The sequence below is a fragment of the Hypanus sabinus genome, chromosome 5 (genome assembly GCF_030144855.1).
Source record: "Hypanus sabinus isolate sHypSab1 chromosome 5, sHypSab1.hap1, whole genome shotgun sequence".
NCBI classification, from domain to species: Eukaryota; Metazoa; Chordata; class Chondrichthyes; order Myliobatiformes; family Dasyatidae; genus Hypanus; species Hypanus sabinus.
Window position 1 is genome coordinate 184,748,851 of NC_082710.1, and position 18,244 is coordinate 184,767,094.

The 18,244-nt window shown below is 43.4% G+C and overlaps 1 protein-coding gene across 1 annotated transcript in view; it reads right to left on the reverse strand.

The window, feature by feature from the left end:
* ehmt2 (euchromatic histone-lysine N-methyltransferase 2) overlaps nt 1-18,244 on the reverse strand; it is a 475,985-nt gene that overhangs the window by 408,170 nt on the left and 49,571 nt on the right. The window contains exons 14-17 of the mRNA XM_059971113.1: nt 17,844-17,951; nt 9,937-10,082; nt 9,102-9,245; nt 6,329-6,555 (exon numbers count right to left, since the gene is read on the reverse strand). Coding sequence (XP_059827096.1) covers nt 6,329-6,555; nt 9,102-9,245; nt 9,937-10,082; nt 17,844-17,951 — 625 coding nt within the window. The remainder of the gene's footprint in view (nt 1-6,328; nt 6,556-9,101; nt 9,246-9,936; nt 10,083-17,843; nt 17,952-18,244) is intronic.

Genomic DNA, 18,244 nt, shown 5'->3' on the forward strand with positions numbered 1-18,244 from the left:
CTGGAACATTTTCCTGCCTCTATCTTGTCCAATCCCTTAATAATCTTATATGTTTCAATCAGATCCCCTCTCAATCTCCTTAATTCCAGCGTGTACAAGCCCAATCTCTCTAACCTCTCTGCGTAAGACAGTCCAGACATCCCAGGAATTAACCTCGTGAATCTACGTTGCACTTCCTCTACAGCCAGGATGTCCTTCCTTAACCCTGGAGACCAAAACTGTACACAATACTCCAGGTATGGTCTCACCAGGGCTCTGTACAAATGCAAGAGGATTTCCTTGCTCTTGTACTCAATTCCCTTTGTAATAAAGGCCAACATTCCATTAGCCTTCTTCACTGCCTGCTGCATTTGCTCATTCACCTTCATTTACTGATGAACAAGGACTCCCAGATCTCTTTATATTTCTCCCTTACCTAACTCTACACCGTTCAGATAATAATCTCCCTTCCTGTTCTTACTCCCAAAGTGGATAACCTCACACTTATTCACATTAAACATCATCTGCCAAGTATCTGCCCACTCACCCAACCTATCCAAGTCACCCTGAATTCTCCTAACATCCTCATCACATGTCACACTGCCACCCAGCTTAGTATCATCTGCAAATTTGCTGATGTTATTCTCAATGCCTTCATCTAAATTGTCGACGTAAATTGTAAACAGCTATGGTCCCAATACCGAACCCTGTGGCACCCCACTAGTCACCACCTGCCATTCCCAGAAACACCTATTCACCGCTACCCTTTGCTTTCTATCTGCCAACCAGTTTTCTATCCATGTCAATGTCTTCCCCCCAATGCCATGAGCTTTGCTTTTACCCACCAATCTCCTATGTGGGACCTTATCAAATGCTTCTGAAAATCGAGGTACACTACATCCACTAGATCTCCCTTGTCTAACTTCCTGGTTACATCCTCGAAAAACTCCTATAGATTAGTCAAGCATGATTTACCCTTGGTAAATCCATGCTGGCTCGGCCCAATCTTATCACGACTATCTAGATATGCCACTATTTCATCCTTAATAATGGACTCTAGCATCTTCCCCACCACTGATGTCAGGCTGACAGGTCGATAGTTCTCTGTTTTCTCCCTCCCTTCTTTCTTAAAAAGTGGGATAACATTAGCCATTCTCCAATCCTCAGGAACTGATCCTGAATCTAAGGAACATTGGAAAATGATTACCAATGTATCCGCAATTTCCAGGGCCACCTCCTTTAGTACCCTAGGGTGCAGACCATCTGGACCTGGGGATTTGTCAGCCTTCAGTCCCATCAGTCTACTCATCACCGTTTCCTTCCTAATGTCAATCTGTTTCATTTCCTCTGTTACCCTATGTCCTTGGCCCATCCATACATCTGGGAGATTGCTTGTGTCTTCCTTAGTGAAAACAGATCTAAAGTACTCATTAAATTCTTCTGCCATTTCTCTGATTCCCATAACAATTTCACCCAATTCATTCTTCAAGGGCCTAACATTGTTCTTAACTATCTTCTTTCTCTTCAGATACCTAAAAAAGCTTTTGCTATCTTCCTTTATATTCCTGGCTAGCTTGCGTTCATACCTCATTTTTTCTCCCCGTATTGCCTTTTTAGTTAAGTTCTGTTGTTCCTTAAAAACTTCCCAATCATCTGTCCTCCCACTCACCTTAGTTCTGTCATACTTACTTTTTTTTAATGCTATGCAATCTCTGACTTCCTTTGTCAACCACTGTGGCCCCTTTTCCCCCTTTGAATCCTTCCTTCTCTGGGGGATGAACTGATTTTGCACCTTGTGCATTATTCCCAAGAATATTTGCCATTGCTGTTCCACTGTCTTTTCTGCTAGGATATCCGTCCAGTTAACTTTGGCCAGCTCCTCCCTCATGGCTCCATAGTTTCCCCTGTTCAACTGCAACACTGACACCTCCGAGCTGCCCTTATCCTTCTCAAATTGCAGATAAAAACTTATCATATTATGATCACTACCTCCTAATGGTTCCTTTACTGCAAGATCGCTTATCAAATCCTGTTCATTACATAACACTAAATCCAGAATAGTCTTGTCCCTGGTCGGCTCTCGTACAAGCTGTTCCAAGAATGCATCCCATAGACACTCTACAAGCTCCCTATCCTGTGGACCAGCACCAACCTGATTCTCCCAGTTCACCTGCATGTTGAAATCCCCCATAACTGCTGCGACATTACCTTTGCCACATGCCAATGTTAACTCCCTATTCAACTTGCACCCAATATCCATGCTACTGTTTGGTGGCCTGTAGACAACACCCATTAGGGTCCTTTTCCCCTTACTGTTCCTCAGTTCTATCCACACAGACTCTACTTCTCCTGACCCTATGTCCCCCCTTGCAAAGGACTGAATCTCATTCCTCACCAACAGGGCCACCCCACCCACTTTGCCCACATTTCTGTCCCTATGATAGCACATACACCCTTGTACATTCATTTCCCAGGTCTGATCTCCCTGCAGCCATGTCTCCGTTATCACAACAACACCATAGTTACCCATTTGCACCTGAGCTTCAAGCTCATCCGCCTTATTTCTGACACTTCGTGCATTTAGATATAGAATTTTTAGTCCATTTCTCCTCTCTCTGTTTAACTAGCTGCCTATTGTGTCCTGTTTAGACCTTGAAAAAATTCATTATTCAATTCTTAATTTGGATATAAAGTTTCATAAGGTCTGGGGACCTTTTATTGAGTACTTTCATAACCTTCCTCTTAATTAAGTTTTTTTTTCAGTCCCTTACTTTCAGCTCCTTTTTTTTTTGGTAGTAGGCATTAATATCTTCTGTTGCTAAGTGTATTTACAGTTTTGGGGGTTTGAATGTCCTGATTTATATTCTCTATATTGTGTTGTGGTTGGTCAGGAGTTTTTTTTGCTGTGGGGCTTGGGGAGGATACTAACTTTACATGACTTCAATTTGGGTGCTTTCTCAATTATCTTTTTTGTATTATATTATTATTGTATGTTTAGTTTTGCGCTGTATTAATTTTTTTTATTTTGGTTTGGTGTTTTTTCTTACCTGTAGTGTTGTAGAAAATGCATAAAAAAAACAATAAAAAAATAAAAAACTTACCCCTGACCTACTCCCAAGCACCTTAAACTTGTGCCATCTCATGGTAGCCATTTCAACTCTGGGTAAAAGCCTCTGACTATCCACATTCTATATACCTCTATCAGGTCACCTCTCATCTTCCGTTGCTCCAAAGAGAAAAGGTCGAGTTCACTCAACCTGTTCTCATAAGGCATGCTCCCCAATCCAGACAACATCCTTGTAAATCTCCTCTGCACTCTTCCTATGGCTTCCAAATGGGGTCTGGATTACTCCAAGTGGGGTCTGACCAGGTTGGCTGTTAAACTCAAACTCATGGTTGATGAAGACTAATGCACCGTATGCATTCTTAACCACATGGTCAGCCTGCACAGCAGCTTTGAGTGTCCTATGGACTTGGACCCCAAGATCCCTCTGATCCTCCACACTGCCAAGAGTCTTAACATTAATACTATATTCTGCCACCGCATTTGACCTACCAAAATGAACTCCATCTGCCACTTCTCAGCCCAGTTTTGCATCCTATCAATGTCCCGCTGTAATCTCTGACAGCCCTCCACACTATCCACAACACCTCCAACATTTGTGTCATTAGCAAACTTACTAACCCATCCCTCCACTTCCTCATCCAGGTCATTTATAAAAATCACCAAGAGAAGGGGGACCCAGAACAGATCCCTGAGGCACACCACTGGTCACCAACCTCCATGCAGAATATGACCCGTCTACAACCACACTTTGACTTCTGTGGGCAAGCCAATTCTGGATCCAAAAAGCTTTGTCTCCTTGGATCCCATGCTTCCTTACTTCCTCAATAAAACTTGCATGGGGTACCTTATCAAATGCCTTGCTGAAATCCATATACACTACATCTACTGTTCTACCTTCATCAATGTGTTTAGTCACATCCTCAAAAAATTCAATCAGGCTCGTAAGGCACGACCTGCCTTTGACAAAGCCATGCTGACTATTCCTAATCATATTATGCCTCTCCAAATGTTTATAAATCCTGCCTCTCAGGATCTTTTCCATTACCTTACCAACCACTCAAGTAAGACTCACTGGTCTATAATTTTCTGGGCTATCTCTACTCCCTTTCTGAATAAAGGAACAACATCTGCAACCCTCCAATCATTGCCAGAGGCTCAGCAATCTCCTCCCTTGACTCCCACAGTAGCCTGTGGTACATCTCATCTGGTCTCAGGGACTTACCCAACTTGATGCTTTCCAAAAGCTTTAGCAATCGTCTTTCTTAATGTCTATATGCTCAAGCTTTTCAATCCGCTATAAGTCATCCCTACAATCACCAAGATCCTTTTCCATAGTGAATACTGAAGCAAAGCATATTTCTGCTCTCTCCACCAGTTTCATACACACTTTTCCACAGTCACACTTGATTGGTCTTATTCTCTCAAATCTTATTGTCTTGCTCTTCACATACTTGATTTGGGGTTTTCCTTAATCCTGCTAGCCTTCTCATGCCCCTTCTGGCTCTCTTAATTTCATTCTTAAGGTCCTTCCTGCTAGCCTTATAATCTTGACTAGATTTTGAACAGCCTTTGCACACCAAGGCTCCTATACCCTATCATCCTTTCCCTATGTCATTGGAACATGCCTCTGCAGAACGCCAAATATCGCCTGAACATTTGCCACATTTTTGCCGTACATTTCCCTGAGAACATCTCTTCCCAATTAAGCTTCCAAGTTCCTGCCTGATAGCTTCATATTTTCCCTTACTCCACTTAAACGTTTCCCTAACTTGTCTGTTCTCATCCCTCTCCAATGCTATGGTAAAGGAGATAGAATTGTGATCACTATCTCCAAAGTGCTCTCCCACTGAGACTTGACACTTGACCAGGTTCATTTCCCAACACCAGATCCAGTACAGCCTCTCATCTTGTAGGTTTATCTACATAATGTGTCAGGAAACCTTCCTGAACACACCTAAACAAACTCCATCCCATCAAAACTCCTTGCTCTTGGGAGATGCCAATCAACATTTGGGAAATTAGTATCTCCCACCACCCCATTATTATTTTACCCTTACCTTCACAAGCATTTCAGGGCCTCCTGCAGTGAAGCATCCTCACATCATGATACAGCCACCACCATGCTTCACGGTAGGGATGGTGTGTTTTTGAGGATGTGCGGTGTTTGGCTGATGCCAAACATAGCATTTAGTCTGATGGCCAAACAGCTCAATTTTGGTTTCATCAGACCAGAGAACCTTCTTCCAGATGACTTCAGAGCCTTCTGACAAACTCTAGACAAGATTTCATGTGAGATTTTTCATTAGTGGCTTTATCTTTGCCACTCTCCCATGAAGCTGTGACTGGTGAAGCACTGGGCAACAGGTATATGAGGTCTCTCCCATATCAGCCACCGAAACTTGTAAATCCTCCAAAATTGTCACAGGTCTCTTGGTGGCCTCCCTCACTAGTCCCCTTCTTGCACTCAGTTTTTGAGGACCTTGGAAAAATTAGTTTGAACCATATTTCTTGGTGACTGCCTTCACTGAATTCCAAGGGATATTCATGACTTGGAACTTTTCTTGCATCCATCTCCTGAATTGTGCTTTTCAATCACTTTTTCACAAAGTGGCTTGAAGTGTCTTCATGGTGTAGTTTTTGCCAGGATACTGACTCACCAGCAGATGGACCTTCCAGACACACCAGTAGATGTACTTTAACTAAAATCAATTGACACACCTAGACTGCACACGGGTCTTCAAAAACATATCTCCATTTAAGTAATTATGTGACTTCTAAAACCAATTGGCTGCACCAGCAATGATTTGGTGTGTCAAAGGGGGTGAATACTTATGCAATTATTTGTTGTTTTATATTTGCAATTAATTTAGAGAAATTTGTAGAGATCTGTTTTCACTTTGACTTGGACTGTTTCTGCTGATCAGTGTCAAAAAAGCCGAATTAAATCCACTGTGATTCAATGTTGTAAAGCATGAAAACCTCCAAGGGGGGGTAAATATTTTTTATAGGGACAGTATGCTGGTGTCAGAAGCATTGTGACATTTACCGGCTGCCCCCAGCACATCCTCGGGCCACGTTGGTCGTTGACAGAAACTAGGCATTTCACTATTTCGATGTATGTATGACAAATAAAGCTAATTTTTAATCTTTATGTTCTTGTGTGAAGCGAGATCACTAACACAGTGTGGAGAGCTCTGTACCCCCAATTTCGTGAGTCTTAGCATTCAGTATCCTAACATATGTACACAGGACACCTCAGCTGCCCCCACCCACCATGCTCACCTGGCGTGTGTGGTGTCTGCTCTGCCATTCATCAGATGGTCCTGGCTGCGGGGGGCGGGTGCAGGAACCATGGTGGAGGTGTCAGCTTTGGCCACGGTGATCTCCTGGGCCTCAGAGGCATCCTCGCCACAGTGCGGACAGAAGATCATGCCGTTGAGCTGGGATACGCAGTTCTTGTGGAAGCGGTGGGTGATCCGGAAGTCAGGGTGGCACTCCAGGAAGGATCCCTGTGGATAAACGGGGAATTAATCACAGCCAGACGACAGCAGCACGAGTCAGAAACAGCAACTTCCCCTGCGCCTGGGAAGGGGCAGCACCCTCATGCCCAGTAACTGTAAATGCAACCCTACATTGTGCATTCTGTTACTGCTTAACTTTTGACTTAAGAGACACTGTAATGTGGCCGTTGACGCAAAGCTTTACAACACCAGTGATCACTGAAGAGGATTCAATTCCCACCATGGTCTGTAACGAGCTTGTACTACATTCACTGCTCTATCTTCATCAATGTGTTTTGTTACATCCTCAAATAATTCAATCAGGTTCGTAAGGCATGACCTGCTCTTCACAAAGCCATGCTGACTATCCTTAATCAGATGATGTCTCTCCAAATGCTCATAAATCCTGCCTCTCAGAATCTCCTCCATCACTGAAGCTTACTCAGAGATCTATAATTTCCTGGGTTATCACTACTCCTGTTCTTGGACAGGGGAACAATGTTTACAATCTTCCAATCCTCTGGTACTTCTCCTATCCCTATTGATGATGCAATGATCATTGCCAGAGACTCCACAATCCCCTCCCTCGCTTCCCACATCAGCCTGGGGTATATCTCATCTAGTTCTGGCAAATGATCTAACTTAATACCTTTCAAAAGCTCCAGCACATACTCTTCCTTAATGTCTATTCACTCAAGAGTTTCAGTCTGTTGTAAGTCATCCCCCAATTGCCAAAGTCCTTTTCTCTGAATACTGAAGTAACGTATTCATTAAGTTCCTCCACCACCTTGTCTGGCTCTATGCACATATTCCCACTCTCGCTTCTGATTGGTCCTATTCTCACACGACTCATCCTCTTGCTCTCCACATACTTGTAGAATGCCTTGGGGATTTTCTTAATCCTGCTCACGGCCTCTTCTAGCTCTCCTAATTTCATTCTTAAGCTCCTTCCTGGCACCCTTGTAACGTTACGTACCTCGAACAGTACATAGTTTCTTGAACCTTCTGTAAGCTTTTCTTTTCTTCTCAACTAGATGTTCTACATCATTTGTACAACATGGTTTTGTCACCTTACCATCCTTCCCCCTGCCTCAATGGAACAAACCTGTGCAGAACACCATGTAAATGTTCCCTGAACATTTTCTACATTTTTGCCCTGCATTTCCCTAAGAAGTTATGCTCCCAAGTTCCTGCCTAATAACATATTTCGCCCATCCCAATTAAATGTTAACCCAAATTGTCTGTTCCCATCCCTCTCCAGTGCCGTGGTAAAGGAGATAAGAGTTGTAATCACTACCTCCAAAATGCTCTCCCACTGAGAGATCTGACACCTGACCAAGTTCATTTCACAATACCAGATCAAGTACAGCCTCTCCTCTAGTTGACTTATCTACATATTGCATCAGAAACCTTCCTGAACACACCTAACAAACTCCACCCCACCTAAACTCCTTGCTCTAAAGAGATGCCAGTCAATATTTGGTAAGTTAAAATCACCCAACAACCCTATTATTATTGCACCGTTCCAGAATCTCTCTCCCTATCTGCTCCTTCATATCTCTGTTACTATTGGGAGGTCTATAAAAAACACCCAGTAGAGTTATTACCCCCTTCCTGTTTCTGACTTCCACCCACAATAACTCAATAGACAATCCCTCCATGACTTCTTCCTTTTCTGCAGCTGTGATACTATCCCTGATTAGCAGTGTCACGCTCCCACCTCTTTTGCCTCCCTCCCTGCCCATTTTGAAACATCTAAAGCCTGGCACAGTCAGCAGCCTTTACTGCCCCAAGACATCCAAGTGTCTGTAATGGCCACATCAGTTCTACATTCTACATATTTATTCACACTCCAAGTTCATCCATCTTGCTTATGATACCCCTTGCATTAAAATAGACACATGTCAAACCATCTGGCTGAGTGCATCTTTGCTCTATCATCTGCCTATTCTTCCTCATAAACCTCCTACAAGCTGTCACTACTTGTGTGCCAAATGCCCCATCCTCTGCCTCTTCACTTCGGTTTCCACCCCCCTGCAAATCTAGCTTAAGCCCTCCCCAACAGCATTAGCAAATCTCCTTCCCAGGATATTGGCTCCCGTCCAGTTCAGGTGCAACCATCTCAGCCACTCATTCATCTGCACTATCTTCCTGTTCTGACCTTCACTAGCTCGTGGCACCAGGAGTAATCTATGATTACCACCTTGGAGGTCCAGCCTCCTTCCTAACTCCCTAAACTTACTGCACAGGAGCCCTACCCCTCTCCTGCATATATCATATATCCATGAATTCCCCCTTCCTGCAGGAGGAGCATTCCACTGGCAAATCTGCCACCCCACCTCCACTGTACAATGATAAGTTTACTTTGACCTGTGACTAGGCTGGGCAGTGCGGCTCGTTGGGCAGGAGGGCCTCTTCTGCGTAAATGCATAAATTAATAATAATAGATCCATTGCATCGGGAAGTGGGGAGCTGCTTGCCGCATGGATTAGGCACTGCAATTCAGACCCACCTACTTTGTGCGGAGGTGCCTGGCTGCACAGGTTGGAACTTACCGTGGTACAGAAGTAGCCGCAGCCTGGACAGCAGTGGTGTTTGACCATGCGAGCTCGGTGCACCTCACACAGTACCATCAGGGGCACTCGGCTGGAGGGACGCATCGTCTCACACTTGGTGATACTGTTACTGCAGCCACTCAGCTGGGGGAAGCAACAGGGAATAAGTCACAGCCACCAGTGACCAACAATCCACTAGCTTCCAAATTCACTCTGTCACCCTCTGAATCCATCCTCCAGACTCCAAATTCACCCTTTGGCCCCTTAGCCCCCTCCTCAGGCTTCTTTCCCAAAACACCTCTCTCCAGTGCCAACACTCCTACCAAACCCCCTGCTCCAACCCGCCATTTGAACCACCTCCCTCCACCCTGATCTATAAAGCCCTCTCTTCAACCACCACTCTCCACTAAAAATCTCTCCCTTAACCTGAAGGAGAATCCCTCTACTCTACCCCCTCGTCCGAGCACAACTCTCAGGAAATTCTACACAAACTCTTGCCACCAGACGAGTGATGCTCCATTCAGATGGACACCCTGCAATCTCCCAACACCATCCCTCACCCCATCCTCCTCCCCCAAACTGACATACCCTGGGAATTTAAACACAGCTCTTCAGGAACATTACCCATCAAACTTCATACCCACAGTCCCTTGACCTTCTGGAAGCCCATTCCCATATTCCTTTAAGTCCTTTAACTTGGACTCTCCTCTGACCTCGGGCTTCCCAAACTCATTCCCCTGTATCTCCAGCTCGCTCCATAGCCCACCATCAACAAGGAGTATCACAATCTCACTAAAGGAAGGCCACTATCTCAATAAATCCAGCCACCACCCACCTGCCCGTCTGTGCTCTCTGTGGCCATGCAGGTGTTGTTGGAGAGCTCGGTTATGCGGTCGATCTTGGGTGCCTCCATCCGGCAGCTGCAAAGGGGTAGCTCCTCAAACTTATCTGTCTCCATTGAGCTGGCGTCATTGGATATTCCTGCAGCGGGAGTGGAGGTGAAAGGGAGAGTGAGATCTTATCTGCTTCCATGGAGCTGGTGTCATTGGATACCCGTGCAGGGGGTGTGGAGGTGAAAGGGAGAGTTAGATCACAAGGAGCACCACAATCTCACAAAAGGAAGGCCACCATCCCAATAAATCCAATTTCTAAATTCAAAGTAAAATTTATTATCACTGTTCCCATATGTTCGAAGTTCAAAGTAAATTTATTGTTAAAGTACATATATGTCACCACATACAACACTGAGATTCATTTTCTTGTGGGCATACTCAGTAAATACCATAGAATAACAAAACACAATAGAATCAATGAAAGACTCCAGAGTCTTGAATGAACAGAATGAACAAACAACCAATATGCAAAACACAACAAACTGCAAATACAAAAGAGAAATTATAAATAAACAGACAAATAAACAATAAATATTGAGAACATGAAATAAAAAAATCCTTGGTTGAGGGATAATAACTGTTCCTGAACCTGGTGGCGCCTGTACCTTCATCCTGATGGCTGCAGGGGAAAGATATGTAACATATGTTGTACTACTGTTAGATTCATTTTCTTGAAGGCAATACAGGAAACATAACAGAATCCATGAAAAACTATACATAAACACAAACAACCAATGTGCAAATAATCCTGAGAACATGTGTTGTAAAGAGTCCTTGAATGTGAGTCTGGAGGTTATAGAATCAGCTCAGAACTGTGCTGAGTGGAGTTATCCATGCCGATTCAGGAGCCTGATGGTTTTAGGGTAAGAAATGTTCCTGGCCTGGTGCTGAAACCTAAGGCTCCTGCCCAACAAACTGAATTGAATCAACTTTATTTCTTACATGAGGAGTAAAAATCTTTACATTACGTTCCATCTAAATGTGTAATGTGCAATCATAGTAATTTATAATAAATAGAACAGTCAATGTAACATAGAAATACACTCAAATCAGCATGAATTAATCGGTCCTGGTTAATGACCTGGTGGAAGAAGCTGTCCTGGAGACTGTTGGTCCTGGCTTTAATGCTACAGTACCATTTCCTGGATGGCAGCAGCTGTAATAGATTGTGGCTGGGGCTTCTCGGGTCCCCAGTAATCCTTTGGGCCCTTTTCTCACACCTGTCTTTGTAAATATCCTGAATCCTGTGAAGTTCACAACAACAGATGCACTGGGCTGTCTGCACCACTCTCTGCAGAATCCTGTGATTAAGGGAGGTATAGTTCCCATATCAGGCAGTGATGCAGCCAGTCAGGATGCTCTTAATTGTGCCCCTGTAGAAAGATCTTAGGATTTGGGGGCCTATACCAAACTTCCTCAGTCGTCTGAGTTGAAAGAAACGCTGATGTGCCTTTTTCACCATACAGCTGGTGTGCGCAGACCACATGCTTAAAGCTGTTTACCCTCTCAACTCCAGATTCATTGATGCCAATAAGGGTTAGCATGTCTCCATTCCTCCTGTAATCCACAACCAGTCCCTTTGCAAGAAGAGAGAATGGCCTGGATGGGAGCGGTCTTTGATGACGGATGGTGCTTTCTTGTTGCATTGGTGTTTGTACATGTGCTCAGTGGTGGTGAGAGCTTTTCTTGTGATGGACTGGGCTGCATCCACCACTTCTTGCAGATTCTTTTTGTCTTTGGGCATTGGTGTTTCCATACCAGGCTGTGATGCATCAGTGAGGATACTTCCCACTTTGCATCTATAAAGGTTTGCCAATGTCGTTGGTGACATGCTGAATCTATACAAACTTCTGACAAAGTATTCACACTGCTGTGACTTCTTTGTATTGGCACTTATGTACTCTAGCTGTGGGACAGGACAGATTCAGACCAACATTGTTGGGTGAAGACAATGTTCAGGGAAGATTTAATTACGGAATAAGAAGCAAATGGTGAGGTTATGGTGAGGTTCTATAAGGCATTGGTGAGGCCGAATTTGGAATATTGTGTGCAGTTTTGGTCACCAAATTACAGGAAGGATATTAATAAGGTTGAAAGAGTGCAGAGAAAGTTTACAAGGATGTTGAGAAACTGAGTTACAGAGAAAGGTTGAATAGGTTTGGACTTTATTCCCTGAAGCATAAAAGAATGAGGGGAGACTTGATAGAGTTATATAAAATTATGATGGGTATAGATAGAGTGAATGCAAGCTGGCTTTTTCCACTGAGGCTAGGGGAGAAGAAAACCAGAGGACATGGGTTAAGGGTGAAGGGGGAAAAGTTTAAAGGGAACATTGGGGGGGGGGGCTTCTTCACACAGAGAGTGGTGGGAGTGTGGAATGAGCTGCCAGATGAAGTGGTAAATGCCGCCTCATTTTTAACATTAAAGAAAAACTTGGATAAGAGGTGTATGGAGGGATATGGGCCAGATGCAGGTCAGTGGGACGAGGCAGAAAAATGGTTCGGCACAGCCAAGAAGGGCCAAAAGGCCTGTTTCTGTGCTGTAATGTTATATGGTTCTAAATGTTTCTACAGGTACACGTTGAGTACCCCTTATCCGAATCCGAAATGCTTGAGGCCAGAAGTGAATCTGATTGATTTCTTGCAGATTTTGGAATGTATAATGAGATAGCTTGGGATCACCATCATTTCTGACTTGGAATTTATGTTCTACTGGTAAGTGTCTTTGTCTTACACTTGTTCATTACACATATGTACTTAACAGCAAAAATTATTATATGCCTTTAATAAGGTATATTTAATAAGGTGTGCAGGGTAAAAAAGCAGCACAGCAGCAACAGGAGTATACCTGAATCAGCTGTAGAGCAACAACAAACCACAGCAGTTTTTCAGCCTCCACCCCTCCCCCCAACCAATGTTGTGCTTTGATTAAAAGGTACACTGTATTTGTATTTTACTTGCTTTAGGTTGTACGTAGGAATGAAAACAATCAGCAATGTAGTCTTCTCATGGTGTCAGATTTCCATTATCAATGATCTTTGCAAACTCACAATTAGCAGACACTTTATTTTTAAAAGTTTAAATATTTTTAAAAATTTAAAATTTTCTGCATCCAGAAGTTCACAATACCTTCAGCTCGTCTTGATAGACCTTTCCTTATTTCATGCTCAGCATAATGCTAAGTGCCATATGTTCACTGATGAGTACACTCTTTCAATACATGGTTGAGATCCTCATTGCTCATTTTCTTTTCTATTTTTCATTAACTTCTATTACATATGTGAGGTCACTTCTCTGACCTGCCTGTGGTGTGCAGAGACTTGTGCATTGCCTGGAACCTTCTCAACACCTTCTGGAATTTTCCATTTCTGACATCACGTCAGTGCTAAAAAAATTTCGGATTTCAGAGGTTTTTGGATTTTAGAATTTCAGATAAGGGATCCTCAATGTGCATCTCCAAGAGGACCACACCTTGTTGTGATTTGGAGATCTGTGTGCCTCAGCAACCTGGAGAACTATGCCAGCTGGAGTCAGGGCATAATGATTCGCCTCTTGATAGGGTCACCCACATCAAACAAGTCAAAGGGTAGAGGTCAGACTAAGCCTGGTCCAGCAGTCCTCCAGGTTCCAGGGTTCAGCTCAGGACCAACAATCCTGACTGGTCAAACAAAACAGAAACAGCAATGAAGGATGTTTCTTCATCATTCTACCATCCAGTAACACTCACAATGAAGTGCTTTGAGAAGTTGGTTCCAGCTAGAATTAATTCCTGTCTCATCAAGGACCTGGATGCAATGCAATTTGACAATCACCACAATCTCTTTGGCTCTTCATGCAGCCTTGGATCACCTGGCCAATATTAGTACTTACGTCAAGACTGCAGCTCAGCGTTCAACACAATCGTCCTACAGGTCTGATCAGAAAGCTCCCAAACTTTGGCCTCTATTCCGATCTCTGCAATTGGATCCTCATCAGAAGACCACACCTCTGCCTCACCTCACTGACAATCAACACTGGTGCACCTTAGTCCACCGCTCTGGTCTGTGGCTCGGCACAGCTTAGATTCCATCTATAAATTTGCTGACAACACATTTATTGCTGGCAGTATTTCAGATGGTGACAAGAAGGCATACAGGAGTGAGGTATATCAGTAGTTAAGTGGTGTCACAGCAACAATCTTGCACTCAACGTTAGTAAGACCAAAGAACTGATCGTGGACCTCAAAAGGGTAAGGTAAGGGAACACACACCAGTCCTTGGTAAAAGGATCAGAAGTGGAAAGAGTGAGCAATTTCAAATTCCTGGTTGTCACCATCTCTGAAGAACTATCCTCTGAAGAACTAGCAGTTGCAAAGAAGGCACAGAAGAGGAGATTTGGTATGTCACCAAAATCACTCACAAATTTCTACAAATGTATTGTGGAGAGCATACTAACTGGTTGGATCACCGCCTGGTAAGGGGGAGGGGGACACTGCACAAATTAAAATAAGCTCCATCATGGGCACTAGCCTCCGTAGAATCCAGGATATCTTCAAAGTATGAAGCCTTAAAAAGGTGGCATCTGTCATTAAGGACCCCCAATCACCCAGGACACGTCCTCTTATCATTGTTACTGCCAGGGAAAAGGTGCAGAAGCTTGATGGCACACACAGCAATTCATGAACAGCTTCCTCCCCTCTGCCATCAGATTTCCGACTGGACCCTTCAACGCCACCTCACTATTTCTTTTGCACTACTTATTTAACTTTTTAATATTCACTGAAATTCAGAGTCTTTATTAGTATGTATTGCAAAGTACTGCTTCCACACCACAACCAATTTCACGACATATGCCAGTGATAAAAACCCAATTCTGATTGTATATGTGAGTGTACTGACAGTATTCTTGAGCCTTCACCCGGCACTTGCAGTAGTGAAAGAAGCGAGGAAGCTTCCAGCATGGTGAAGGGAGCCCCAAACACTGCCAGAGAATTTTAGAATTTATTTCAATCATACATCCATCCCACAACATGAGGGAGGAAACTCTTTGCTTCATTGCTGCCCTAAACGTCAATAGCAAAGTGGGCAGTTTCTACGGTAGAATAGTTGGTAACCAAAGATCACTGACTAAAAGGATCGACAAATGACTCAGCAGGAAGGGGGAAGGATTAATCTTAATCTATTTAATTAGTTATTTGGAGATGTCGCTCATTATATCCAAGCAATTAATTAACTTGCTAAGTCATACATCCTTGTGAAAAAAAATCTGTGCAGATGGATTCAATGATAAGCTTCAAAAGGAAATGAGTAAGAAATAAAGGAAAATAATAAGCAGAGTGATGGTATGAAAGGTGACAACCTGCGCCATCTTAGACTGCAAATAAAACATGATGGAGAGAGGAAAAGTGGAAAGGACAGGAGAGAAAAGGCAAGGAATAGTGGGAAACAGCACAAAGGAAATGCAAAAGAGAAATTTATTACTCAGAGCGTTTACGCATCTTCTAAGATCAGATTCAAATTTATCATTCACATAAACATACAGTGAAATGCATTATTTGTGTCAACAACTAACAGAACCCAAAGATTTGCTAGGGTCTGCCCACAAGTGTTGCTACACATTCCAGAGCAAACATAGCAAGTTCACATTGTTCGGCAGAACAACACAGAACACAACACAAGCCTCTCTCCTCATCCATGATGAAAGTCTGTGAAATTTGTTGCCTCAGAGGGCTGTGGTGGCCAAGTCCGAGATTAATAGATTCTTGATTGGTAAGGGGGTTAGGGATTAGGAGAATGGAGTTGGAAAAAAAAGAAATTAAACATGATTGAACTGCAATGCAAACTCCATGAGCCAAATGGTCCAATGATCTTATAGGAGCAGAATTAGACCATTTGCCCCATCAAGACAGTTGTACCATTCCATAATGACTGATGTACTTCCTCACAACTCCATTCTCCTGGCTTCTCCCCAAAACCTTTGAAGCACTTACTAATCAAGAACCTATCAACCTGCATTTTAAATATACTCAATGAAGGCCTCCACAGCCATCTGTGACAAAGAATTCCAGAGATTCACCACCAATAGGCTAAAGAAATTCCTCCTCATCTCTGTTCTAAAGGGATGATCTCTTATTCTGAGGGTATGTCCTCTGGTCCTAGATTCTCCCACTATAGGAAACATCCTCTCCACACCCACTCTATCATGGCCTTTCAATATCCAACAGGTTTCAATGAAATTCCCCCCCTCCCCCATTTTTCACACACACTCCTCTACCTTCGGCTTTATGAGGTGGAACGCATGGAGACAGGAGGTGTGGAGGAGTAAAAGAGAGGGTTTGGCTGTAGAGAAGGGACAGAAGGCAGAAAAGAATAGGCAAACACAAACAAAGAGATACCCTACAGACAAATAACACTTTCAGAGGGAGAGAAGGAAGGGTAGAGTGGAAAATGAAGAATGTGGAAGAAATAGAGATATTGCAGAGGGAGATGAGGGGGCTGGGGAAGGACCAGTGTGCTGGTTTAGAGCCCAATTACTCGATTGTTGTTCATCAGAAAGCCACCACCTTCCCCAACACCAAATAGTTCCCACAACTTATGGACTCACAGAGCATTGTAGCAGGAAAGCACCATTCATCATCAGAGGCCCCCACCACCCAGGCCGTGTTCTCTGCTTGCTACTGCCATCAGGAAGGTACAGGAGCCTCAGGACTCACACCACCAGGTTCAGGAATAGTTATTACCCCTCAACCAGCAGGCTCTTGAACCAAAAGGGATAACTTCACTCACCCCAACAGTGAACAGTTCCCACAACCTCTGGACTCAGTATCAAAGACTGTTCATCTCTTGTTCTCGATATTTATTGCTTATTTATTTATTATTTGCAGAGTTTGTTGCCTTTTGCACATTGGTTGTTTGTCCATTCTGTTGGGTGTGGTCTTTCATTAATTCAATTGTGTTTCTTTGTATTTACTGTGAATACCCGCAAGAAAACAAATTTCAGGGTTGTATATGGTGACAAGTAAGTACTTAGATAATAAAGGTTCTTTGAACGTTGAAATCTCCCCTCATTCTCCTACGCTCCAGGGAATAAAGTTCTAAGCTATTCAATCTTTCCCCATAACTCCAGATCATCCAATTTTATTTTGTCTACTCTACTCTAGTTTAATAATAATCTAATGTAATCTCTTTCTATCAATTCAACAGCATCTATGGAAGGCAGTGTCTCAGGCCAAGACCCTTCATCAGCACTGGAAAGGAAGGGGGCAGAAGCCAGAATAAGGTGTTGGGGGGGGGGGGGGAGAAGGTGTGCAAGTTGACAGTTTGACCCCCCCCCCAACCAAATGGTCTTGAATGCTGCCATTTTGGGTCAAGCCAATCCATCCTCTTCGATCCAAAGGGACAAGGAGGGGTTTTTAGACAGTCTCAACCTTTTCCTTTCATTACTGATTTATTTTGTTATTTATAGAAATTTTTATGACTCTGCACTGTACTACTGCTGCAGGAGAAAATTCACATCATATAAGTCACCGATAATAAACTTGAGTAACAAACACAAAATGCCCCTTCCTCTCTCTCCCATGGTTCACTGTCATCTTCTAATAGATTCCTCCTTCTTCAGTTCTTTACCTCTTCCATCTATCACCTCCCAGCATTTCAATTCATCCCCACTTACCCATCCACCTTCCCCCTCACTTGGTCTCACCAATCACCTGCCCCCTCTTATTCTGGCATCGTTCCCCATTCCTTCCCAGTCCTGGGGAAGGGTCTCAGCCAGACCTGCTGAGTTCCGCCAGTATTCTGTGGGTGTTGCTCTGGATTTATGGAATCTGCAGAATCTCTGGGGTTGGTTGATAATAAACCAGATTCTGATACCTGTGGGTTGTGGAGAAAGGCTGCTGTCATTGGGAAGATCCAAGGAGCCCAGAGGGACCTCTGTGTACTCGCTCTGTGCCTGGTTACCTCCTCCCGTTGAATTCATTGCTGAAGAGGAAGACACGATCTTCAGTTGAAGGTGGTCAGCAGTGTTGGAATAGACTGTTTAACTGTTATTTCTTTGCAGTTTAACAAATAATTACCTGCTCAACTTTTTTTAAAAGTACTTACATAAATTTAACTGTTTAGTATGCTTCCTAGTAGCCACAGTATAAACATATACTGGATCCATTGGTATGATTCCGGAAAGTTCTGGAAGTTTCTCTGGTATTGCATTATTTGAACAGGGGTATCTGAGTGGCTGACTCTTATCTGCAATTCTGAATGGAATGTTTCTTTTC